The following is a 26,199-nucleotide window of genomic DNA, read 5'->3' on the forward strand; positions in this document are numbered from 1 at the left end:
CCATTCACAGGTATTGTAGCAAGAAGGAAAAGTTCACCGGCTTTGCTAAGTAAAGGTTCAGACCCTGGGGGCCAGGCAAACCGGACCATGCCTCCCACTTCTTCCTCTGTTACTCTGCACTCCCAGGACAAGCTGAGGCAGGCACTACTATAATGCTGGGTTTTTTTTGTTTTTTGTTTTTTTCACTAGGCCACAGCTTATGCTGCCTGGCCACAGGGAAATGATAGAAAGAAGGTAGCCCTTCAACAGTAGACTGTCCTTAGCCAGATTCCTCTCAAATTCCCAGCTCCCCTGCACAACTATGCCACACCATGGTGTACCAGCAAGACCCACCAGCTTTGTAACCTGCCTCTCTGCTGCTATTCTTGGCCTTGGGACAGAGGTCAGAGGCATATTACCAACAAATCAGCAGTTTCATTTCTGGGCCAATATAATCTCACCTGACTTAGAACCAAATATTTACAGTTTCTATAAATGAAACACAAGTTTATTCAAGTTCAACTCCTTTGGAATAAATGTAAATAAATAAACAAAAAGGTATGAAGATAAAGCCTTTCTTCAGAACAGCTCTCCAGCCATGACTGGACCAGCCAGCCGCATTCTAGGCGAAGCTCTTACTGACCCTTCTGCCTGCACTGTTACCCCCATGCATTTCCAGAGAACCCTGCTTCACACAGGATGTACTCCTTACAGAGGGTTTACTGACCCTGACTTATGACAGTGCCACACATACCAATCTTTCTCTACACTCTAACTCACTCTCCTCCCGCATACTCTACTTACATTTATTTTTTTATTTCTGCTTCCCCCTAGACGGTAAACAAGCATATTGCCTTGCTCTCTGTAAATGCCCAGATCTATCTCAGTGTATCACCCGCCCAGACTCAGAGCATCAGGTAAGTAAGTAAGCATCAATGCCATTTCCGCCTTGCTATGTTCTCCATGACCCTGTGAGCTCACCCTGAAGCAATGTAGGGTTATGGGGGGCCCACCTTCTGAGCCCACATACACTCTTTCCTCTCACTTGTATAACTTGTTCAGAAGCTGCCTGACAGATATACTGTGCCCATAAGGAGCAAGCACAAAGATCAGATGAACTACCAGTGACGGTTATTATCAATGCATGTAGATAGATCTGTACAAACACAAATACGCAGTCTGAAGTTGCTGAGGTATTAGCTCTCAGCCTCCACACCACTGAAGGACACAGCTGAGAGCAAAGGAATTCCAGCCATTGAATCCATTCCCTCATTTCCCACCCACCATTTTACAATTGGTTCATGGTCCATTTTGAAGAGAAAAAGTATGTTTTCCATGGTAATTTCCGCTAAGTTACTCCCCCTGCCCTGCTCATCTCTCCCTCTCTGTCCTTTTCCTCTCCTCTGAGACAAGCTGTAGGGAAGCCAGGACAGCCTGCTGAAACACTTAGATACTCAGGCTCCAATTGAAAGACTCAAGCACAAGGGTAAAGGCCCAGGTGTGTTTCCCTTGGACTTCAAACATATTCTGATGACAAAGTAAACAAGGTCCACAAAGGGTAACATAGGGTCTGCTACTACTGGGTAAGGCTGGTGCTGGCTGCACCTGCCACCTTTGATTTGCAATGGCTAGATAGAAGCAGCCACCCTTGCTTAGCCTGTTCACAGCCGCTAGTCTCTACCCTTGTCTGTCCCCTTCCTTGCAGCAAAGCATAGGGTAGGACAAATGGTCACCTACTGGAGTCGTTTTAAACAAGGGTCTTCTACCAGCTCAATTCCATCCTTTCTTTTAAAAAAAAGTTAGATAGTTGAGGTTGGGGCTTGGAATCTCCCCACAATAAGCATATTACATTATACTGTCTTAATCTTTTTCCTATTACTCTTCGGACTATTTTAAAATCAAGATCAGGCCATGGAATGTTTGGGGGAAGAATTTTTTTCTCTTATTTGTTATATGTTATGTCTGGAAGCCACCAAGGGAACACTAAAAATAACAGAATTAAATCATAAGGTCATCATACATTCTTCTAGCAAACAGGCTTGGGAATAATGAAAGAAAAAGAGAAAGGGAGAAAAAAAAGAGAGCAAGAGGGGAGGGTTAAAGGGAGGAAGGGAGAGAAGGAGGGAGGGAAAGAGGAAGGGAGGGAAGGGGAGAGACCAATTTACCATTTATTTCCAAATAATATGACAGCAATTTATAGGCTGGGCATTTTATGAAGTATTTTCAATATCCATTACCCTAACCAAAATACAATCAACCTAATTCAAAAGACAACACAAGACTCTAAAATTCTAAGACTTAGACATTAGGCTATAAAATATTAACATAATATCTGAAAAAGTACTTGGAATAAAAGCATGTATAAGAAATGGAGCAAAGCTGGGCAGTGGTGGCACACGCCTTTAATCCCAGCACTTTGGGAGGCAGAGGCAGGTGGATTTCTGAGTTCAAGGCCAGCCTGGTCTACAGAGTGAGTTCCAGGACAGCCAGGGCTACACAGAGAAACCCTGTCTCGAAAAAAGAAAGAAAGAAAGAAAGAAAGAAAGAAAGAAAGAAAGAAAGAAAGAAAGAAAGAAAGAAGAAAGAAAGAAAGAAAGAGAGGAGCAAAAAGATTCCTGCGTGTATATATATAAAGACCTGCATTCTCAGGACTCTGGAGACTGAGACAGGAGGCTCAAGAGTTCATGGTTAGCCTGGGCTACATAATAAAGGTACATATTTCATAGAGATCAACTTCCTCTACATAGTCTCATCCCTGTAATAAAGTGAAGCAAGTATTTCCTGACTTACTTACTGAAGTAAATATTATACTAATATAAAATCAGATGACAGTATTTTAAAAGAAAACAATAAATGATATCCCCCATAAAGATGTAAATTTCATAGCAAATAAAATTCAACAATATATAACGAGACATACATGTCACAGACGAGTAAAATGTACTTGATGTCCTAGTCAGGAATCAGTCAAGATGTTAATCAAATCGACAATTCAAAAAAATCTTCTGAATGCACGATGAATTCCAGGACAGTCTGGGCTATATAACAAGACTCTGTCTCAAAATAACTAAACCAAAAAATAACTAAACTGTCAAAACAATAGACTGGAGGGAATGTCCCTAGTTTGCTGAAGTGTATCTATAGAACTCATAGCATTGACCAATAGGGAAAAGTGGTGTCCCATGGTCGCACCCTCTAGCCACCCCTGCTCTCCACAGTGCTGTAAATTGCAGCCAGTACACTATGGGGGGAGGAACCAAATAACATGTAGGTCAGAGAAGACCACACAAGAATCACTTACTTACACAACATGACTGACACATCAAAAATTACACTTGAACCTATTTTTTTTAACTCTAGAACTAATAGATAAACTCAGGCAAAAATACAACAAAATAAACATAAAGGAAAAATTTTAAATAAAATGTAGGGGGCTGGAGAGATGGCTCAGAGGTTAAGAGCACTGACTGCCCTTCAAGAGGTCCCAAGTTCAATTCCCAGCAACTACATGATAGCTCACAACCATCTATAACATTCTATAACAGAACCCAATGGTCTCTTCTGGTGTATCTGAAGACTGCAACAGTGTACTCATATACATAAAATAAATAAAATAAAATATAGGGGCTGGATATGCTCTTCCAGAAGACCCATGTTTAGGTACCAGCACCCACATGGTGGCTGACAATCCTCTGTTATCCCAGTTTCAAAGAATCCAGCCCCCTCTTCTGGCCTCCAAAGATACCAGGCACACATGTGATGCACGAAACATACATGTAGACAAAATATTTATATACATAAAATAAAATTTTAAAAATCTTTTTAAGGGGCTGAAGAGATAGATGGCTTGGTGATTAAGAGCACTGACTGCTCTTCCAGAGATCCTGAGTTCAATTCCCAACAACCACATAGTGGCTCACAACCATCTGTAATGGAATCTGATGCCCTCTTCAGCGACAGAATGGTCATATAATTAAGTTAAAAATAAAAAAAACTCTTTAAAAATTAAATGTATTTTTTTATGAGCACACAGGCTCTGAAGGCACAATGCTATTTATAGGTGTTCAAACAGTAGATTAACTTCCTACTTGGATGTAAATCTAACAGCTATGGAACCTGTATGCTAAGAATGGAGAAACTGGGCATTAGTGCAGAATGAAATAGAATCGCAGAAGTTCAAACCTTGCCTCCTCTCCTAGTGAGTCAAGGGCAGCCTGCCTAGTGAGACCCTGACTCAAAATAAAAAGTAAAATAAGAGAAATGGGAGTGTAGTTCAATGGCAGAACAATTACATGGAATGCAAGAGTCCCGGGTTCAATCCTCAACTTTAGAACAGCTGAAAAAGGCTGAGTACAGTCTCCTCTATTCCTAGCACTTGGACGTCTGAGGCAGGAAGATTGCTGTCGGTTCAAAGGTCAGCTGTCTCACACGGTGAGCTCCAAAGCCAGGCTGGACTATACTGTGAGATTCTCCACCCCGCCCACTCTACCCCGGCACACACACACACACACACACACACACACACACACAGGAAAGAAGAATCCACAGAGTACAGTGTCAGTGGAAAGAATTCTATTCTAACACTCGTATGAAAACGGAAAGAATTGGTCTCCAGTTTCGAGATTCCTCTCACAGCTATCGTGATCAAGCCTTTGTTTATCTCACACCCACAATGATTAAGTCAAATGCTTAAAACTGAAACATAAAAAGGGAAACCAGGTTAAAAAAAATGTAAGTAGGAATTTTTAGCCTCTGGGGATAGGCAGACTTAAAACAGTCACAAGAATGACTGGTAAAATGGGAACCTCCTTAAAAGTCAGATTTGCTTGGCTGAGTCACTTCCGTCTGTAAGAGTTTATATTGGCTCTGCTTTTCCTGTATACTATTTAATTTTTGTTTTGGAGACAAGATCTCACTATGTAACCATTGTTGACCTTAAACTCTTGATCCTCCTGCCTCAGCCTTCCTACTGCTGGGGTGCCAGGCATGGGCCACCACGCCTGACCCTGCTAAATGTTGGGAATGTCGTTTGTCTGTTTCCATTCATCAGAATATGTCCAAATTTCCCCTGTGGTTTTTACATCGTTCAGCTGTGTTGTATATTTGTCATTTTTTATTTAGTTTTCTCTTTGCTAAATTCTAGTTTTAAAATATTTGCTCTTGTTTCAGTCTTAAGCGCATTAAGATGTGTTTTAATTCTCATAGTCTCTCTTAGACTATTCCACGTGTACCTGAGAAGGGATTTTGATTTTTTTTTTTTAAAGCTTGATCTTTCATTTATGCTTAGTAAATGGACAATTTTCTCATCTCGCAATTTTGAGGCGTGCCATGTATTTCTGTTCATTATTTCCCCACCACCACGGTGATACGCGGCACTAGAGTCAACCACAGCTCACACAGTAGGGCTGTACAGGCTGGTTGGCTTCTCCTCCCTTCCTCCTATTCTCCCCACTCTCTGAAAGACTAAGGTCGAGTCTGCTGTGAAGTAACTGTAAATGGTGTATTTTAATGTCAGGGCTCACGTGTTTACTGTTAGCATAAGGAAACAATGCCTGATTCTAAGTACATCTTGTATCCTGTGTGCTTTTTGTCCGCCTATTCTTGATGGATATCACAATTAGTTCCAGACCCTTTCCTTGCTTTACACTGGCTACAATCCACAGCATGATACAGAAGAAGAATGACTGGAGTGTACATCCTTGGCTCATTCTCCACCTGGGTGGGAAAGTTCGTAGCTTTTATCATTAAGGAGCATATTTAAAAGGATGAAAGAGGCCTAAAAATCTATCAGTGGATAAATAGAATGTTTTGGAAAATATGATAAAGAATAGAATACTACTCAGTCTTTAAAAAGAAAGAAATCCTGACATATACTACCTGGGTGAACCTTTGGAGCCGTATGCTAAGAGGAATATGAGTCAATCAGTCAACAAAGACAAACACTGCATGACTCCGCTTGCATGAGCAGATATTCAGAGTTCTCAACAACAGGAAGTAGAGCAGAGGCTTCCAGGGGCTTTAGGGGAAAGATAGAAGCTGTTAACCGGGTGTAGAGTTTCAGTTTTTCAATCTGAACAAATTCAACAGATCTGTCGGCTAACTTTGCACGTGTGGTTACAATAGTAAATTTTATGTCATGCAATTTTTACCGCACTTTAAAAAAAAAAAAAAAAAAAAAGGAACATACTTTTGGTATATAAGAAAAAGAAAGAAAGAGAAAAAAAAACTGGATGACTTTCCAAGGAATTATGCTGAGGAAACCCCAGAACGTTACATAGTTTATGGTTCCATTAATAAAACATTCTTGAGCTAACCAAACTGTAATAATGAGAGATTGGTGGCTGGAGGCTTTACAGTGAGGGATGTGGGTGTGGTGAATGTGGCCAGGGGTGGGTGAGGCAACAGGATTGGAATCCCAGCGCAGACTCAAATGATTTTTTTTTTTTTTGTGAGAGAGAGAGTCTCACTGTATAGACCTAGCTAGCCTGAAACTTGCCTTAAACGCACAGAGATCCAACTACCTCTGCCTCCCAAGCGCTGAGATTAAATAGAAGAAAAAGCATAACTCAGTTTTTAAATCCCTCGTCTCAAATAGAAGTACTAACTTTAAGTGATTTCAGCTCTTATTTGTCTTAAGATCATGATAAGAAAAACAATCTGAGGTGCTAGAGGGATGGCTCAGTTTAGAGCACTGACTGCTTCTTCCAGAGGACCAGAGTTCGATTCCCAGCATCCACATGACCACTAACAACTGTCAGTAACTCCTGGACCAAGGGGACCCAGTATCTTCCTCATAACTCCTCAGGCACAGCAGACGCATGGTTCTCAGACACATATGCTGGCAAAACATCCATATGCATAGAATAAAAAAAAATCACAAAAGAAAGATGAAAGACATATGGTGACACATACTTTTAATCCCAGCCCTTGAGAGACTTTGAATAGATAGCAGCGAATCTTTTATCTCCACTGCACTTGCTTAGAAATCTGCCACCTCAGGGTTTGGGAAATACCCTGAACATGATTTGGGAGACCTAGTCCTCTGGAATTTCTATGCTGGTTATGGTAGTTCAATCACTTATGCTGTGAAGAGAGCCATCTCTTCAGCAGGATGCCGGCTAGAGTACTGATAGGCAATGACTAGGAGAGAGAAAAAAGTTCACAAAAGGCCAAGGCAACTCTCCTCTCAAATGTTCTTATATGCTCCCACTCTTCCCTCTGAGCCCCTGGCACTCAGAAGTGCTGAGGCAGACGTCTCCCCACCAATGAAATCAGCAGTACCCAGCATCCCCTCAGCACCTTCCAGCACAACGTACTGAATTCCCTCGACAATCCGTAGAAAGGCCAGTGGCTAAGAGCCCACCTCAAAGATCAGAAGACAGGGTTTCAGAGGATTTACAAGGTCTGCCTAAACTCACTCACTAGGCTGTCAGGAGGCAGAGCCATTTTCTAGGACTCTATCTGCAAGCCTGTAGAAAGTAGTAGACATTGTATAAATTATGAAGTCTAGTCTGTGCATTACCAAATTTCAACAGGTCCCTTCTACACACATTTGAAGAGGTGTGAGCGAAGGTGCTAGCAATATTTCTTTCCCAGAACTGGTACACAGTAGGTACTCAAAACAGGATTACTGAGCTGAAGTCACCTAGAGGGGAAGGGAAGCAGAGGGCCTCCCCCTCCACTGTGAGCTGAGGAGACCCTCATCTGCCTTCCCAGATGGTAATGCTGCTGCTGACATTCTGACCTGCCTGGGCTGCTGCTGTACCAAGACCTACAAGACAGACAGCCACACATACAGCAAAATTATCTGAAGTGCTTGGACCCCTCCCACCACCTCCAAAAACAAAAAACAGGGAGGGTTAGCCCCAGGGAATGGGTGATGACCTCAGAGGCAAAGTATGCAGTTAGCCAGTTCTGGAACCTCAGCAAATTCAGACTAAACAGTGGGGGTGAGCCAGCTCCTGCCCTTGTGCTGAGCAGGGATGGTTACGGAGTGGCTGCTGGGTTGGCAGGATCATCTATCTCTCATTTCTGAGAATATACTAGAAACAAGCCACCAGGCAGATATCCCTATACAAGAAACATGGCAGGCTCAGCAGCTACCTTGCGTCCTCCGGCTTCAGGGATTCCCACTATTTCTTAGATTCCTGCTCCAGGAGCTTGGGCTGAAACAGATAATGGGCCCCCTTTGCTAAGGGAATCTGCAAGAAGACTTGATGAAGCCCCTCAGGCCGCTGCAGCCAAAGAAACCATGCCTGTGTGCCAGGAGCAGACAATGGGGGGCAGGGTGGGTGGGGGGGAGAGCAATCAGAGAGCATGAGAGAAGAAGAAAGGAGACATTAAGGAAGGAAAAATATCTAAGGCAGCCACACTAAAAATACTTTCCAGGCACATACTTCTCCCAGTGCATAGCAGTTCTTTTAATTAAGGATGTGTCATTTCCTGGTTTATTAAATCCAGATCATGGAACATTCCACTCTGGGACAGTAAAGGAAGGGTCACGTTCCCAGCCTCTCCAAGCACCATAAGCAGTGAAACCCAAGAATGGTGGTCCTCGGTGTTCAGATCACTGAGCTGCATGCAAGCTTCCCTTCAGGGTGTGATGCTCAGAGGATATCCTGCATGGCACTTTCCCATGTATCCCCAGCATCCCCATAACCACTTAGAAGGGCATCAACCTACCGAGCAGGTAAGACCTCACAGGAACCATGATTTGGGGTAAGAGGTAGTGATACTGGCCACTACCATTAAAGCCAGTGATCTCCAGCATCTTCTGAAACCAAAGCCTCACTAGACTCTAAGGAACATACAGATCTGTTCCATCCTGTCCTCTCTGTATCAGAGACAAAGACTTGTGTGCAGCAGATGGCCAATCAATAGTCTCAATATCTGTCTGATCTGTCTTCATCTACTATCCTCCCTCCATCTCTCTCCCACCCCTTCCTCTCCCCAGACCCTGGAGACCTCAAACACAAAGGGGTTCTTGCAACAGTCACCAAACAGTTAAGGAGCCTGGGACTGTAACCTCACCCCCCTAACTTGCATTTAAACCATTTAATTTGCACCTAAAATGAGCTAAAATGTGGACAGATTAATAAAGGTGAACAGGGAAGAAACTGAATGGCAAACTAGGCTTGTGGAGTCAACACAAAAAATCTTGAGTGAATAAAAGTCCTAAGAGGTTGGATAATTTTGGAATGCACTACATTCTTTCAAACAAAATTTGAAAGTCACCAACATTTAACAATTGGCAATTTCAGGATTAAAAGAATTCCTAACTTGTTTCAGTGAAAGTAATCGGCAGAGGTGGGACTCCTAGGCCTGCAGGAACTGTTTGGTTGGAACCACCATCCCTGTGTGGGCAGACCATAAACGTGAGGCTCCACAAGGGCAGCTCAGTTATGCTTGAACTGGCAGCTCTTACCCTGCAGGCCTTGCCTCAGCCGTATGAGTCCTAATCTGCTCCCCACCCTCCTAACTTAACACGTCATACCTAGTTCCCTTGCCATGGGTGGCTGAAGTGTCTAAATCTGGTCCCAAAGAGTCAGGGACAGAGCAAATGTAGGCCCCTCTGCTGGAAAAAACGAGAGACCAGATAGAGAGGTAAAGGCAGGTACAGCCCAAAGGTATGTGACAGAGGACATGCCTGCCTGGTTCCACCTACAGTCCCATCTCTTCTCTTGTTAAGCCAGCTTCTGTCGCAGGTCAGAATCCATCCTTACGGGTGGGCGCTTGCAGCTTCAAGGATTTATCTCTGTCATTTCTGGTCTACACTGGTAAGGAAGCAAGTAGTGCTTCACCAAGTCTGCACAACTGTGTGTGCTGCTCAGATCCAGTGGGAAATGTGCAGCGGTCCTCCCAAATACTCTACAGTGAGGACTCCCTCAGGACACAGATGGTGGTCCTGTGAAAGACCATGGCCAGAAACTGAGGATGACCACAGCGCTCAGGACAAGAATGATTCTCCACCATTACAAGATCTGTTTGTATCCTACATGGCGCTGGGCATTTTATGCTTTCTTTTCTCTCTCTTATGGGTGTGGGTATACATAGGTGCACAGTGTGGGTGCACAGGTGCTCACAGACATGTGGAGGCTGGAGGGTGACATCAAAAGTCTTCCTCCATGGCTCCCCTACCTTATTCACTGAAGCCAGAGCTCACCTGTGTAGCTAGTCTGGCCAACCTGTTTGTTCCAGATGCCCTGTCTATACCTCTGGAACTACAGCCAAGCCACCAAACCCGTGTACCATGTATGTATGTTCTAGGGATAGAACCCTGATCCCCAGGCTCAACAGCAGGTACTTGAACCTTTGACCGCTGCACCAGCAACACATTTTCTTATTTCTACTACAACCCTACAAAGAGGAGGGACGGATCCCTTTTCACGTGTGAAGAAGTTGAGTGTCAAATGTTTTCCCCCATGTTTAGTAGTGCAACTTGCTTGAAGAAACTACTGGAAAGGGCCTCTCCCGGGACTGGCCTGGGACCTCAGGGGTCTACTTACGGCCTGCTGTTCGCCTCCTCCACACTAGCTGAGGTCTTCGACTCCACAGCGTTGTTGAAGTTAGAGATGTTTTCAGATGAGTAGAGACCAGTTGGGTTGTTGTACTGGTTTGTGATGACCCGGGTGCTGGGAGCAGGTGAGGCAGTAAATGGCATGGCACTTCGGTTGTGAGCACTCCCTATGTGCAGGACTTCCTGAAGACAGGGAGCAGAGGAGAAATCAGGGAGCCGTCCACCCTATACCCTTTATCCCGTATAGTACAGGGAGAACTTCCAGCTGAGCTACAGCAGCCCTGGCTCAAATCTAAACTTCAGCTTCGGGCAGAGGGGCTCAGACCAACACAAGGAGACAATGCCTGTCAATAAGTGGTAAAGCATCCACAGATGCACAACCGCAATCCCACACACTCTCAGTCAGCTCCATCTCTGGCCCTTCCCGAGACCCAGCAGAGTTGATATTGAGTCCCTCTAGAGAGGCTAACACATCATGCCTCAGGCTACCAGGACCCAAGTCAGAGCTGAAGCATCCTTTCAGGATACATTCCAGAGGCATTGGGAAAAACGAAGAGCGTAGAGAGGTAGCTTAGACTACCACAAAGCCCTGGATGTCAGAAGGCAGAGATAATTCCCCAGACCCGAGCAGGTCAGATCAGCAAGGAGAGAGGGTAAGAAGAGGAGCAGCTGCTGACTGCATGTCTCAAAACGTGCAAAAGGCAGCTAAGGCACTGAGGGCCTATTATTCCCTGTGGTAAAACACAAGATGGAAGGTTCTGGAAGCTGGATCCAAGGCAGAACCTATGGGCAAAGGACTTTGAGTTTGTATCCTCATTCCCTGTTCTACCTCCAGAAATCTGGTGCACAATAATAACTACAACCTCTCTAGCCATCTGTGTAAACATGCCAAGACCAAAACACCATTTTTTAGATTTTTTTTATTTTATCTATCTATCTATCTATCTATCTATCTATCTATCTATCGAGACAGGGTTTCTCTCTGTGGCCCTAGGTGTTCTGAAACTCACTTTCTAGACCAGGCTGGACCCGAACTCAGATTTCCCTGCCTCCTGAGTGGTGGGTTTAAAGACATGTTCCAGACAGCCTTTTTAAACTAACATTCTTTTTTAAAAAAATTATCTGGGCTGGAGAGATGGCTCAGCAGTTAAGAGCACCAATTGCTCTTCCAGAGGTCCTGAGTTCAATTCTCAGCAACCACACGGTGGCTCACAACCATCTGTAATGGGATCTGATGCCCTCTTCTGGTGTGTCTGAAGACAGCTACAGTGTACTCATATAAAAATAAAATAAAATAAAATAAAATAAATAAAATAAATAAAGTTTTAAAAAAATTAGCACAGGTTATCTCAGTTAGCAAGGTTCTTCGTGTTCCAATGCTCAAAATCAATCCCAGCTTCCAGTGTCGCAAGCTGTGTAGCCTTCCAAACAATGCGTTTTCTGAGTTCCCAAGAAAAATTCTTCTAAACCCTGCTTTCTTCTTAAACACCTAAATGACCAAAAAAATTCTAGTTCTTCTATTGTTCTTTTTCTTTTCCTTTTAAAAAAGGAAACTTAAGTGTTTAATTAGAAAACATTATGAATGAGAACTGTTTAATTCATTAAGAAACTAGTTTAAAGTAAAAGGCAGATGAACACATTTTTTCTTTATTATTCTAGTAAATTTTTTTCAAGTCAGAATCAGTGAAGTTTAGTTGACTTTGTCCATGTCTGCACAAATAATAAAATAATAAAAACAATAAAATAATAAAAATAATAAAATAATAAAAAGAGCTTCTATTTTTGTTTGTTTGTTTTGAGACAGAGTCTCTCTCTCTCTATGTAGCCCTGGCTGTCCTGAAACTCACTATGTAGACCAGGCTGGCTTCGAATTCACGAGATCCACCTGTTTCTGCCACCAAGCCTGGCTACAAACAATCACAAAAGAGGATGTTAAAGAAAAAATTTGTCAGAAGGACTGGCTAGGTAATTTTATGTGCACTAATTCAAAGGAATCATAAAGTCATTGAACACTGTCTGTGAAAGACAGCAGCCAATTCACAGATTAGTGGCCAGGGGCTCTCACCCCCATCACTCAGGTATCATGGGTAGACACAGGGCAGCACCCAGCATGTACCCTTCTCCTGTCTCCACAGCAATTCTGGGAGCAGCAAAGGATGTTTATTCTTTAGTCTTGCCTTCAATTTCCCGTGACACGTTCTGTTTGGCCATGGGCAAGTTACGCCTCTCTGAGCTCACTTCTCTGCTTCTTCAGAAGGACATGGTGTAACACTGTCTGTGCACCAAGCAAAGGGCAGAACAGGGCAGGGTCTCAATAGGGCCCATCTTCTTTTCCCATAGAAACAAAACTAGTTCCAGTCAGAAGTCCACCTTATTGTGTATTTATTTATTTACTGCCCACATTATAGATCAGAGGACAATTTAGAAGAATCCATTCTCACCTTCCATCATGTGGGCCCCAGGGATTCAACTCAGGTCCTCAGACAGGCCTGGCAAGAGAAGTCAACTCCTCAGCCCTCCCCACCCCACCCCCACCCTGGTTTTCTTTTGTGGGAATAGTGGAGTTTTTTTCCACTGGGGTGGCTTTTTTTTTTTTTTTTAATTCTTGATTCTTGCTTTATAAAGCATCTTTCAAAAATGCATCTGGCTTGTACATAAAAGAAATATTTCTACCCCCCATGTGAATTCTAGTCTTTCCAGAAGGCAGACGGATTTAGGGCTTGCCTTTTAGAAGGGATGATGTAATTGTTTGGGCTTTGTATTTACTGGTCGCCAAGGAAACTCAATAATGAGGAAATACAAACTAGGTATGTAACTATGTTGACCTCAGATAAGCTAGGGTGTTGGTTAGCTTTACGTGAACAAGCAGATCTTTACAATATCCATGAACTCTGTTCTCAGTACTGGTCCTCTAGCTCAGAAGTCTCAGAAATGGAAGATCTGGGAAAAGGGAAGGCGGGAGGAGTTTTGCATGAGTGAAGAATAAAGAATGAAGAGAAAAACACACTCAAGCTAGCCTTTAAAGGAGTCTGAAGAATTTTTTTTAATCTGGAAATGATCTACAAAATATCAAGAAAAAGTATAACTAAGATATAGATAGTTGGTTCAAGTGAAAAGTGATCATTTTGGACCAAGTTAAACCAAAATCATTCCTTGTGTTATAAAACTATATGGGAACTTAACACATCAAAATCTAACACATACAGTACATTTAATAAACAACTAGATTACCAGAAAAACTATAATTAACTCTGGCATAATTTAAACTTGTTATACAACTTCCAGTTTACAGAATAACATTTAATGAATTTCCTTAAAGGGCTTACACAGAATTATATGTTCATGTCAGTTTCAACATGACAGGTACAAAAGATCCTTAAAAGATCTTAGCATTTTATATGATTGTTATTACAAAAAGGAAAAATTATGACTACATTTCTGAAATTTTAATGAAAGCCCGTTAAGAAATTAAGGCTTAACATCAACCATTCAATTTACATATACTCAGGAACCATAGGAATTCAATTTCATATCATTTCTATGCTATACATAACTATGTGTTATCTTTTCATTACTATTGTTATGTAAAAAACTAAGCGGTGTGCTGGCGGTGGTGGCGCACACCTTTAATCCCAGCACTTGGGAGGCAGGCGGATTTCTGAGTTCGAGGCCAGCCTGGTCTACAGAGTGAGTATCAGGACAGCCAGGACTACACAGAGAAACCCTGTCTCGAAAACCAAAAAAAAAATAAAATAAAATAAAATAAAATAAAATAAAATAAATAGTGTCTCAAACTTAGAAAAGAAAATGTCAATTTCAAATCTTCAACTGTGGTTTAAATATATAATAATTACAATCTCATTTTGAAAATTGTAAAAAAAAAAAAGCTATTTACTTATTTGTGGTTGTTTTGCATATGTGCATGTACATGTGTGTGTGTGTGTGTCTATATGCACTTGTGTGTGTGTGTGCACTTGTGAGTGTGTGCACTTGTGTGTGGAGGCTGGAGATTGATGTCTCCCTCAATCACTTCTCCACACTTTTAGACACAGAGTCTTTCCGTGAACCTAAAGCTCAGCCTTCTGGATGAGCTGGCAAACCAGCTCAAGTTGATGGTATTGCAGATGGGCACAGTCATGCCCAGCTTTGACACATGGATACTGGAAATCCAAAACTCAGGTCCTTGTGCTCATGTGAACGCACTTTACCCATAAGCCACTTTTTCAGCCACACTTACTGTTAATAATTCATTCATTTATCCAACAAGAGAACATAGTTTGTGGTAAGCAACATGGGCATTTTACCAATGTGTTCTAAATATTTTTGTATTATTTCAAAATATACCCACACAGTATTGTTATCTTAGAATACACAACTAAGGGAGAGGTAAAAACACTCTACCAAGAGATTCGTTTGTAAATATGGAATCTCAGAACAATCGACTGTTGTAGAAATTTCTACTTGACCAACAAACAATGCAGTGATTCCTTCCTATATTTTTCCAAGATCAACTGCCACCTCATTTAACTAATTTTAATGCCTTTCCTCAAGTTTCACCGTAACAAAAACAGATTTCCACCTCAGGACTCACAGGGGAAGGAAGCACTATTGAATCCCTGTGTTTCTCTTTCACTCTGCTTCAGGCCTAAAGGTATCCTCACCTCTGGGATGAGTCTTCCATATCCAATCTGTAAGAGCTGAGTTAGCTCTCAGGTTTCAGTAGAGTCCTACCAATCCTATTTACAGGAAGGCTTCTGTCCCTGTCTCCCCTCGCCTGCCTTTCTACTCCTTCTTACTCCATTGCAGGCCATATCCCTGCCCTGGGGTTTTCCAGCCCTTTCCTCTGACAGTTTCCCTTACGGGAAGAACTGAACTGAAGCCAGATCCCAGCAATGACAGTGGAGGCCTCTCCAGGCCACTTTATCCCCAGACCTCCAGTGCAGGAAAAACAGAGGCTATCTGAACAATGCCCAAGCAGGAAAGCAGCTGGCAGAGGAGGGGCAAAGATAAGCGAGTACTTACTTGGGGTTCCGATGCTAAATTCATCTTGTAGGGGTGGCGTTTCCCCTCCTCGGTCACTAGAGGAGACCAGATCTTCTGTTCAGACCTGCGGCAGATGAACAGAGCTGTCGTTCCCTCTGTTGTTTTGTCTCATTCTGCACTGCAGTGCTGATGACCAAACTCAGGTCAAGCAAGGGCTCCACCACTGAGCAATATTCCCAGCCTAAAGCTGCTGTCTTGCTCATGTTAAATAAAGAATCCAGTTCAACCTCTGTATCTACAGATTCTGCTTAGATTCAGTCAACTGCAGACAAGCTCTGCATCTGTACAGAGCGTGTACAGACTTTTCCCCTTGTCTTAGTCTTATGGTACATCAATCATGGGCAGAGCATTTCTACTGCATTAGGTAGTATAGGTAACCTAGAGATGACTTAAAAGACTGCAGGAAGATACACATAGAGTATGTGCAAGTACTACACTGCTTTGTACAGACGGGACTTGGGTAGTCATAGATTTTTGACATCCACGACAATTCTGGGGACTGACCTCTATGGACACCAAGAAACAACTTTACATGCTAAAAGCAATTTAGGGAAAAGCATCCCCTTTGTCTTAACTTCTACTCTCTGGACTTGAACCCTGACATCAAACCCACCCCCTACTTATCAATTAGATGGCATTCATGTTGGTTGACTCCTACACACAGCCTGAAGGGATTTCCCAAGCTGGCTTGCCTTCTAATCAAGCCTCAGCCTCTCTCATTACAGTCTGGGGAACTGAGGAAGCCACCAGGCTCCTCTGACTTACTAAGCCTGCCTCAGGCTGCCAACTCAATTCAAGGTGGGATAGACTTCAACTCTATCCAGGCTCAGTGTTCCTAGCTGTAGAGAGAACATCTCGTGTATTGTATGGCTGCATCGCCTGTCAATAAGAAAGCCTCTGGCCTATGCCTTAGGCAGGAAATAGAAAGTGGGATATCAGGAAGAGAAAGAATTCTGGGAAAGAAGGAGGCAGAGAGATTCACTGGGAAGGTGTGATAACTGACTCCATCATATCTAAGCATAGATAACCAGCCACGTGGCAGAATGCAGGCTAGAATACATGGGATATTTTAAGTTACATCTAATCAAATAGAGCCTAGCTATAAGTCCAAGGTATTTGTAAATATATTTTGAATCTGAATCTTATTTCTGGGAACTTGGGGCTGGGAGAAAAAAAACAGGGCCTAACTTGAACATCTAGCCTAGACCATATCACCAACATATTTATGAATCAAGCATCCTTTTTCAGTCTTGCAAAGGACTTCCTTCCTGCCAACCACACAGCAATGGTCTTAGTCTGATTTCAAGTTTTATTAGCATGGGGCTCTTTTTTTTTTTCTCTCTCTCTTCAAGATAGAGAATATTCATACTTTACTTTGTATTTGTCACAGTAACTGGTGACAATTATAAGACACACCTGTACAATTTGTTGGCAAGTGAAATTAAAAAAAAAAAATCAAGAACCTCTGAATAAATGCATGAGTGACCTGACCATGAGTTTGAGGGAGAGGATGTGGGCTGAGCCAGAAAGAACAAGAGACAAGAACAAAGGGCCAATGTGCTTTTGAAGGAGTCATAATGGAACGGTTCTCCTCCCAGAGTTAGCAGGGCTCTGAAAGGAACAAAATATTCTCATATTGTTCATCCAATCTTGGTCTGTCTAACAATCCTATAGCACAAGGAGGAGGGGAACACAAAGGTCACAAAATGTACTTGACAGAGGAGAACATAATGAAGAACTATAAAAGCGAAGGTTGGTGAGCCATTAAATAAAGCAGGTTCACCCAGCAAACAGAACCTGAACTTGATCCAACAGGAACTAGGAAGCCACTCAAAGCTGAGCCAACCACTCCTGGCATCTTGGCTTCCTAGGGCTCCTTCCACAACCAAGTGAAAGGCGAATGGAAATTCTACCCTAATTATAGCTTCCAAGGTGCGTTCCTGAGCTGTCTGCTCAACGCCTGTGCTCTTTTCCTGTAGTTCACCTTAGGTTACACTCGGCACTTTATCTAACAGTGGCTGTGATCTCACAACGCAACAGCCCCTACTCCTTGGGTGCTTGGAAGGAACACCAATCTAAATTGATACTCGGAGGACCTGAGGAAGACATTTGCATTTCATTACGCCTTAACAGTGTCTAACCCATTTTACCTCAAGATTTTCGTTAGTTGTGTCTGATCAAGTGAAAGTGTGGCAACTTAATAGAAAGAGGCAGACCTACAAGATAAACCTACAAGAGATAAGAAGCCCAAAGCCACAGACATGATGCACTTTCATCACGCACAGCACAGAACTAGGGAAGTGCAAAGACTTCTGAGAGGGGAGGCAGGTCCTGTCCACAAGCACCAGTCTATAGAAATCAGTTAATATTTCCACAGCCTCACCTGGATACTGTGAGCGTCATGTTGTCTGTGCATCCCTTAATTTTGTTCTGAGCTTCCAAGTGTGTCATACTGCTGGTATCTTCTCCATCAATGGCTGTGATCAAATCTCCGATACATAAATTAGCTATAGCAGCCTTGCTTCCGGGAGTGACCTGGCAACAGAAGGGATCACATATCAGTTACTATTTGTCTCCAGACAAACCAATGAGTAAATGCCATTGGGTTAAATACTCACTGATAAAGAGCAAAGCATAGAAAGGGAGAGCCTGGCGTGATGCTGCACATCTGTAATCCCAGGTCTAGGAAAACTGAAGTAGGAGAAAATTTGAGGCTAGCCTGAGCTACACAGTATGTTTGAGAACAGCCTCAGATATATAGCAAGACCTTGGAAGGATGAAAAAAAAAAAAAAAAAAAAAACAGGGAGAGTAGTGCAAAAGAAAGTGTGTGTGATAATTTGAATATGCTTGGTCCATGGGAAGTGACACTATTAGGAGGTGGGGCCTTGTTGGAGTGGGTGTGGTCTTGTTGGAGAAGGACATGTATCACTGTGTAGGCAGGCTTTGAGCTCTCCTGGTACCCAAGCTCTGCCAGTGTGGAAGAGAGAACCTCCTTGTGGAAGACAGTTCCCTTCTGCTGCCTTCAGATCAAGATAGAGATCTCCCTCCAGCACCACATCTGCCTGCATGCTGCCATTCTTCCTACCATGATGATAACAGACTGAACCTCTGAAACTGTAAGCCAGCCCCAATTAAATGCTTTCTTTTATAAGACTTGCTTTGGCTCTAGTGTCTCTTCACAGCAATGAATGGAAACCCTAACTAAGACAGTGTGCCAAAATTCTAATTTAACTAGCAGCAATCTTTGATGTTTATATATCTGTTACCATGTACTGAGTCTTTCCTGTATGTGACCTCATTGTCTCCTTACAACAACTTTGTAAGAAATGAACACCAGAGACTGAGCTTTATAGGAAGCAGGGTCACCCAACCAGTACACTGCTAGACACCAAGCTAGTCCCCTGCAGACTCAAACCTTGAGCCTCACTCAGTGTTCTGACCTCAAAATAAGTCATTAACATATGTTTTAAATGTACACATTTAGGGAATATTGTGTATAATAACTTCTATTTCTGTAAAATCCTAGCATATATTATAAATTAGAAGCACAGACAAAACTAGAATCACTCACAGTTACACATTTCAGTAATGTGTTAATTTCTTTACAATGATCTTGAGTTACTTTTACCATTAAAAAAAAAATCAATAAATAAAATTTTCTAAATATGGTAGTGTGGGTTTGCACCAGGAAGTTGTCCATGGTTAGGGTCCTTCCCTACAGGTGGCTGGTTTTCTACAAGCTATGCTTCCAGACCAGTCATTTCAAATTTGCAGACCATGGGATGGCCAGTTAATAAATGACACAGGTCCTCAAATCCATTTGTCCACTGAGGATTCCCAGGAGACAGAGTAAAGGTGCCCCCACATAGACCTACAACGGCATTTCAGGTGAACATAGATGCTAACATGATAAACGACACCCATTTTGAAGCAGCACTAGCCTCTGAGTAACTGTTCACTACTGGAGCAGTTTTCTTAGCAGGGATATACCAAACTGTTACCATCATCACCCCAGGGCTAGTCCGTGACTGTACAACATTAAAAGGTCATCCTAAACGGGAAGCCAGGGGAAGAATGGTACACACCCAGATCCCCAGTGCCCAAAGGAAAACCCTGTAGCTCTGGGAACTAATGGAAGATGTTTCAATCCACGGGTGTCTCCATACGCTGGTCCTTCAAAGTACCAAATCAGGATACAAGACTAAGGAAACAAGCCTCAGTTTTCCACTGCCAAGTCCCCAAAGAATCCAAACAAAACCAAAAAACACTAGCCCTCATAGGGCTGCTGGTGTGGGGGTCCTGAGGGGTCCCACTACCTATCTGGCACCCTGACCCCACAAAATGAAGAGTTGAGTTAGTCCTTAAGGTCCTGTCTGGCTTCCCCAGACAAAAACTCCCTCTGGAATGTGAAGACCGGAAACCAGTTCAGAGACCCTGACCTCCTACCCTTTCTCTCCGGCTCTCCCATCTGACTCTCACGAAACAGGAGCTGTGCTCCAGGCAGTCGCTGAGTGAGATGTCTGACACAGCCTTTCCTTTCAATAAGCAATAGGAAACTCATTCTGAGTCACTTAGTGTAGCAGTAAACACACAGGCTGACCTGGTGTTATGCTATATACAGTCCACGTTTTCCAAATGACAATGCAGACTTTTGCTTTTTTGTTTGAGTTTGTTTGATGTTTTTGGACAGTGTCTTAGGTATTCCAGGCTGGCCTCAAGCTCTGTTGTAACCACGAGCTCACTTTCCATGGTCCTAAGTATCATTTTATTTGAGATTGGTAATGGCTCTAGACTGGCAAATTCTACCTCCAAGCAGACTAGCTGAAAAACCAGGAGAACAATGTCAATCAAAGCCACTTATTTATGACCAAATGTAATAGTATAAAAGAGGGAGTCCCTTTAGGATAACCCTGAAACACTTTAGCAAGGCCTCCCCTCAGGCCACCTCCTCACTAAGCTCTAGTTTCCTCCCTGAGTTTTTTTCCACCTCAGTATTTTTGACTCTGCCTGCCTGACTTTTCTCACCTTTTAAGTCTCTACTTAAATCACACTTCTCCACGTCTTCCCTGACCTCTAAGCATGTGATAGGAGGTTCTCAAAATAAATACCCAAAGAATGATTCAGATTAAAGTATCCACTGTCCTTAAAGATGTTATCACGAACTGGGAAGATTATCCAGTGGGTAAGAGTTCTTTCAGTGTAAACATGAGGACCTGAACTCAGGTTCCCCAAGCCCCATGTAAAAGCCGAGTGTTGGTTGCTTTGTCCCAAAGCTTGGGTAGTGGGAGAGACCGGAGGATTGCTGAGGCCTGAGGGCAGCCAGCGAACTAAAACATGGCAAGCTCCAGGTTCAGTAAGAGACCTTGTCTCTCAGGGCTCTGGGAACTGTGTGGAAGAGGAGGTGGACCCATGGCAAGAGCCACGGTGGGTGATATGGAGGAAATAATGTCTTTCAGACACTACAGCGCCTGTACAGGACCAAACCAGACTGGGTCCCACTGCTGAGATGGGCAAGATATAAGCCTCCATCCCTCTCCAATTAACAAGTGATCACAAAGAAAAAAATCGTTTCTCCAAGGGAGTCACTGGGTATACAAATCACACTTAGGGGTAGACCCTGTGGCCAGGAATAGATGGCGAACTCAAAAATGAACTCAGGGGCATTTTTGAATGAAACCTTTTTTTTTTTTTTTTTTTTTTTTTTTAGTCTTGTATTGCTTTGTTTCTACTTTTTTTTTTTTTTTAACCTTACTGGTCTTTTGCTTGTATATTATGGTTTTCAATTTTGAGGTTTTCTGGGTATGTGTGTGTATAGGTATTTCCTGCTCATTCTTAGTTTCTTTTGTTTTGTTTACTTGTTTGTTCATTTTCTTTTATCCTTGTTTGTCTTTTTATTTGCCTGTTTGTTTTCTTATGAGAGAGGGAGAGAGAGAGAAAGAGAGAGAGAGAGAATGGAGAGGTGGGGAAAGTCTGGGAGAACAGAAGAGAAACCATGATCAGAATATATTGAATAAAAATACATTTATTTTGAATTTTAAAAATGTAAAGAGGAAGGACCCATCTCAGGGGGATAAGGAGAGGAGTGACAGAGCAGGGATCTGACTTTCTCTGTACCCACATGGGCACACACATACTTTATTATTTAAAATGAATATTTCAAAATAATCAACAATGTTTTTTTTAAAAAAATCAAGTAACTGTTTCCCCTTTAAAATGACTATCCTAGACTTAGAAACTTCTTTTTATGTTCAGTTGCTAAGAAGTCCGGAATTTCCAGCATTTGGTTCATTTTATGGGAGTGGCATTTCTGCAGAGAACATCCCAGCAGGCCCCAGACAAGCTAAAACCAGTCTTAGAAGCCCCACACCTGAGTAATTTGGACCTAGCAACCCATCCTTCAGTCTGATTTCCCTTTTCTTTTTTTTTTTTCTTTCTTTCTTTCTTTCTTTTTTTTTTTTTTTTTTTTTTTTTTTGAGCCAAAGGAAAGTTTTGAAAACTATAAGAAAAAAATCATCAGATCAGATCAGACACCAATGAGCTAACATTCTTTTATGAACCATCTCTTCTCTACAAGGTTGGGGCTGTGGATACAGCCCAAAAAGTAGACTGTTTGCCTTGAATGTACAAAGCTCAAGGATTGATTCTCAATAAAATATAAACTGGACACAATAGCATTTTGATTTTGGGAGGTAGAGGCAAGAAGATCAGAAATTCAAAGTTATCCTTGGCTACACAATGTACTTGAGACCAACTTAGGTTACATGAGACCCTGTCTCAAAAAAAAAAAAAAAAAAAAAAAACAAGTGGAGGTGGGAATAGGGAGGGTGGATTGAATGAATCGCAGAACTTACCTTCACAGAGCTTATTCCTCCAACAGATTTAGAGTACTCACAACATCTTGCTCGCACAGATTAGATGAGCAAGAAACCGTTAGACAACATTTTAGAGATAGGACTCGAGAGAAGCTGTAAGTGGTTCACATTCGTGCAGCTAAAAGCTTATGCCTGGTTTTAACACAGAACTCCTCATAAGAAATCCTACCCTTTCTTGCTTCAGTGTAATACCGTGACAGAGACTCTAAGTAAGTCCACTGGAAAAAAAACCCAGAACTTAAAGAGGCACATCAGCCGTGTCCTTCTTTCTACACAAAGAACTGGAGTGCCACAAAACCCTGTTGGCCAGGTGCCTCCTAGGCATGAAACAACAGTTCCACTACTCTGCACTTGAGCTGGAACCCAGAGCCCCACCCGTTATCAAACATGCCAATCATAAGACAGAATTGAAAAGGACTGCTGAAGACCTGGCTCTCACGGCTGGCAAGTTCCTGTCCTGAATGGTGTCCTCTACCGCACACCAGATGAACCTCAATCCTATCAGTGGCCACTATTAATGAGACTCACTGTATGTCAAGGACAATCTAAGTGGTTAGTGAGGACTGGCTTATGATCCTCTCATGATGCCACAGGCAGGCAATGTTATTTGCATCATTGAAGATGAGGAAATGAAGGAGCAAGGGTTAAGCCACTTGCTCAAGGTGACTCAGCTTGTGAGGAGCAAGTCAAGGCAGGCTCCAGGATCTGCTACAGCACTGTCTATCCAAATTTCTTAGCAACCATCAAATTCCATCAGAATCAGAGAATCAGCTCATGATAGAGTCAGCTTAAATTAAAAACAAAAAAAACAAAAAAACCCAGACCCATTAGTTAAGTGGACATTCCCCCAAATTCCTTCAACAGCTTCTTCCCCCAGAGATCTTGCAACTAAAGTATACAACTGTTACTATAAAAAGTAGACTGGCTTAGGTGCAACAATGTATATTAAAGAACGAGTGTTTTGTTGGTTCTGTAGCAGTCACTCAAGTTGAATTCATCCTTGGGCCCATCCCGTCCCCAGATGGCCACTCCTTACCTGAAGGCTGCCACCCTGCACACTGACTCTACACTCTAGGATCCTAAGATACCTTCCCTGTTCCCACCCAGGGTCAGCTCTTTCTGTTTGTTTTTATTATTTACATCCTGAATGCTGCTCCCCTCCCTGCCTGCTCCTCCTAGAGTCCCTCCTCCCATCCCCACTCCAACCAAACCGCATACACAGGCTGGATGAGGCCCTCAGCACAGCACAGCCCCCAGCATAGTAGAGAACTGCCTTGTCTGGCCTCAGTAGGAGAGGATGTGCCTAATCCTGCAGAGACTTGATGCGTCAGAGTGGGGAGGGGATAGCCTGGGGGCTCCATCTTACTAAGATGTTTAACTTTCACTTTTAAATCATGCAAAACAGAACTGTGATGTAGCCCTCCCTCATTCTTCAGTGAGGCACATTCACAGAGCCAGCTGCCTGACACTGACCACAAGTAAGAGCTAAGCCTCTCCTCTGTGACACTGGCACACTTCCTCCTCCCCCAGGCTTCCTTTCGCACTCACTCACTGGGCACACATCTCCGTGCATATTATGAAAGATTAGTAGCTTGTTGGTTAAGTTATGACTTCTAGAGGCAGGGGGCCAGGACTTGATATCCTTACATGAGATTTAGTGCCTCTGTGGGCCTCGCTCTTCAAGACAGATGAAGACAGCAACCCTGACATGGGAATGCTGCGGCGAGGGTTGCCTAAATGACTCAAAACAGAGCAAGCACTCAGAACTAAAGAAATGTGAGCTCTTGGTTGTGAATTCCAGGAACCACATGTTATGAAAAGGACTGAGCCTGCTACCTAGGAGTTCACAGTCCCTGGAGAGACAGGCAGATGATACATGTGCTAGATGCTATAATACAACCAAAGGCTAATGATGGGGGCTGGAGAGATGGGTCAGTGGTTAAGACTGCTTACTGAACAAGCACAGAGATGTGAGTCTGGATGCCAGCACCTGTGTAACAAGACTGATATGGTCTTCCTCTGAACCTGAAACCCCAGCACTGTAGAGAGGTGAGGGAGTGTAGAGGCGGGAAGATTGCTGGTGCTTGCTGGCTGTCCTAAGATGGGATAGGATAGATTCCAGGTTCAGGAAGAGATACTGTCTCAAAAGAATACATGATGCCTTTCTCTGTCCTTGTACCTTCATATCCATGTATGTACATACTCACACACACACACACACACACACATGCACATGTGCAAAGAGGCAGGTTAGAGCAGGCCAAGTCTCACACACAGTATGCAGACAGAACAGGGCACAAAGGAGGAAAAAGGGATACGACACTGGAAACCCAGAACAAGCTGTGAGAACCTGTATCTTTATCTAAAAATCACAATAAATAATAATGTCCTCGCTGTATTCACTGTCCAGTTCCTGCAAAGAGACAACCAGAGACCATTAGCCACGCTGAGGTTCAGATGACCTCACTGGACAGACACTTTTTGATTTAATCAGAGTTACTGTGCTCAAACACCATGACCGAAAAAGCAAGTTGGGGAGTAAAGAGTTTATTTGGATTAAACTTTTACATTGTTGTCCACCACTGAAAGAAGTCAGGGCAGAACTCAAACAGGACAGGAACCTGGAGGCAGAAGATGATGCAGAGGCCATGGGAGGATGCGGCTTACTGGCTTGCTCTTCATGATTTGCTCAGCCTGCTTTCTTATAGAAACCAAGACCACCAGCCCAGGGATGGCCCTACTCACCATGAACTGGGCCCTCCTCCAGTCACTAATTAAGAAAATGCCTTACAGGCTTGTCAGCAGCCATATCTTACGGAGGCATTTTCTTAATTGAGGTTCTGTCCTCTCAGATGACTTTAGCTTGTGTCAAGTCGATATAAAAGTAGTCAGCACACTTTCAAATGACAGTTCACACTGAACCCATTCCAGGGGTTACCCAATCAGCCACTAGCCCAGCCATGTTCTTAGTGCAACAGTTCTTAACCTATGACTGTGACCCCTTTGGGGGTTGAACAACCCTTTCACAGGGTTCATATATCAGATATACTGCATATCAGATATTTACATTATAATCCATAAGAGTAGCAAAATTACAATTATGAAGTAGCAATGAAATAATTTTTATGATTGGGGTCACCACAACGTGCATTAAAGGGCCATGGCATTCGAAGGGTTGAGAACCACTGCCTTAATGGATCTTTAGAGGGTCCTACTTAAAATCCAAGTCCTACTGGCAGCTGAATGCATGTATTCCTTTAACTGTCTGCATTTGAAATTGACAGCTGAGCCCATCAAATGAATCTGATCCGCAACCAAAGTTGCTTTCTATTCGTTTTAATTTAAATCACATATTGATAGATTTCATATAAAACCATAGACTCTAAGCTTATGAAAAAAATCTGGCAGTTCTGGGCTTAGATTTCCATGTGGTAAAAATCAGCACCAACTGAGGAGACTCCATCCCACTAAATGAGAAACATCACCCACTTAGCCACAAACCCCATCATGTTCTACTGCTTCTAGTACAGATACCCAGTATCAGCCGCCAGTTGTCATCACTCATACTGTGATTCATCTTATTCCTTCACCCTCCAGTCAGCCCCATTTATGTTGCCTCCTGGGTCCCACATATCAATGACTTTGGGACTGAGGGCTTTGTTCAAAAGCAATGCAAAGCCATTACATGTAAAAAGCACTTTATGATGGGCTGAATAGGAACTCCATGGTGGTAAAGCCCTGGATTCAATCCCCAGCACCAAAGAAAAGAACTATTTCACAGCTAGGAT

The 26,199-nt window shown here is 42.9% G+C and overlaps 1 protein-coding gene across 2 annotated transcripts in view; it reads right to left on the minus strand.

Moving 5' to 3' along the window:
• Positions 1-26,199, minus strand: part of Pdlim1 (PDZ and LIM domain 1) — a 44,243-nt gene that overhangs the window by 6,837 nt on the left and 11,207 nt on the right. For both annotated transcript variants that reach the window (XM_034487638.2, XM_076920558.1), the window contains exons 2-4: positions 17,922-18,073; positions 15,518-15,602; positions 10,485-10,678 (exon numbers count right to left, since the gene is read on the minus strand). In XM_034487638.2, the coding sequence (XP_034343529.1) occupies positions 10,485-10,678; positions 15,518-15,602; positions 17,922-18,073 (431 nt within the window). The remainder of the gene's footprint in view (positions 1-10,484; positions 10,679-15,517; positions 15,603-17,921; positions 18,074-26,199) is intronic.

This window comes from Arvicanthis niloticus, chromosome 1, assembly GCF_011762505.2.
Source record: "Arvicanthis niloticus isolate mArvNil1 chromosome 1, mArvNil1.pat.X, whole genome shotgun sequence".
NCBI classification, from domain to species: Eukaryota; Metazoa; Chordata; class Mammalia; order Rodentia; family Muridae; genus Arvicanthis; species Arvicanthis niloticus.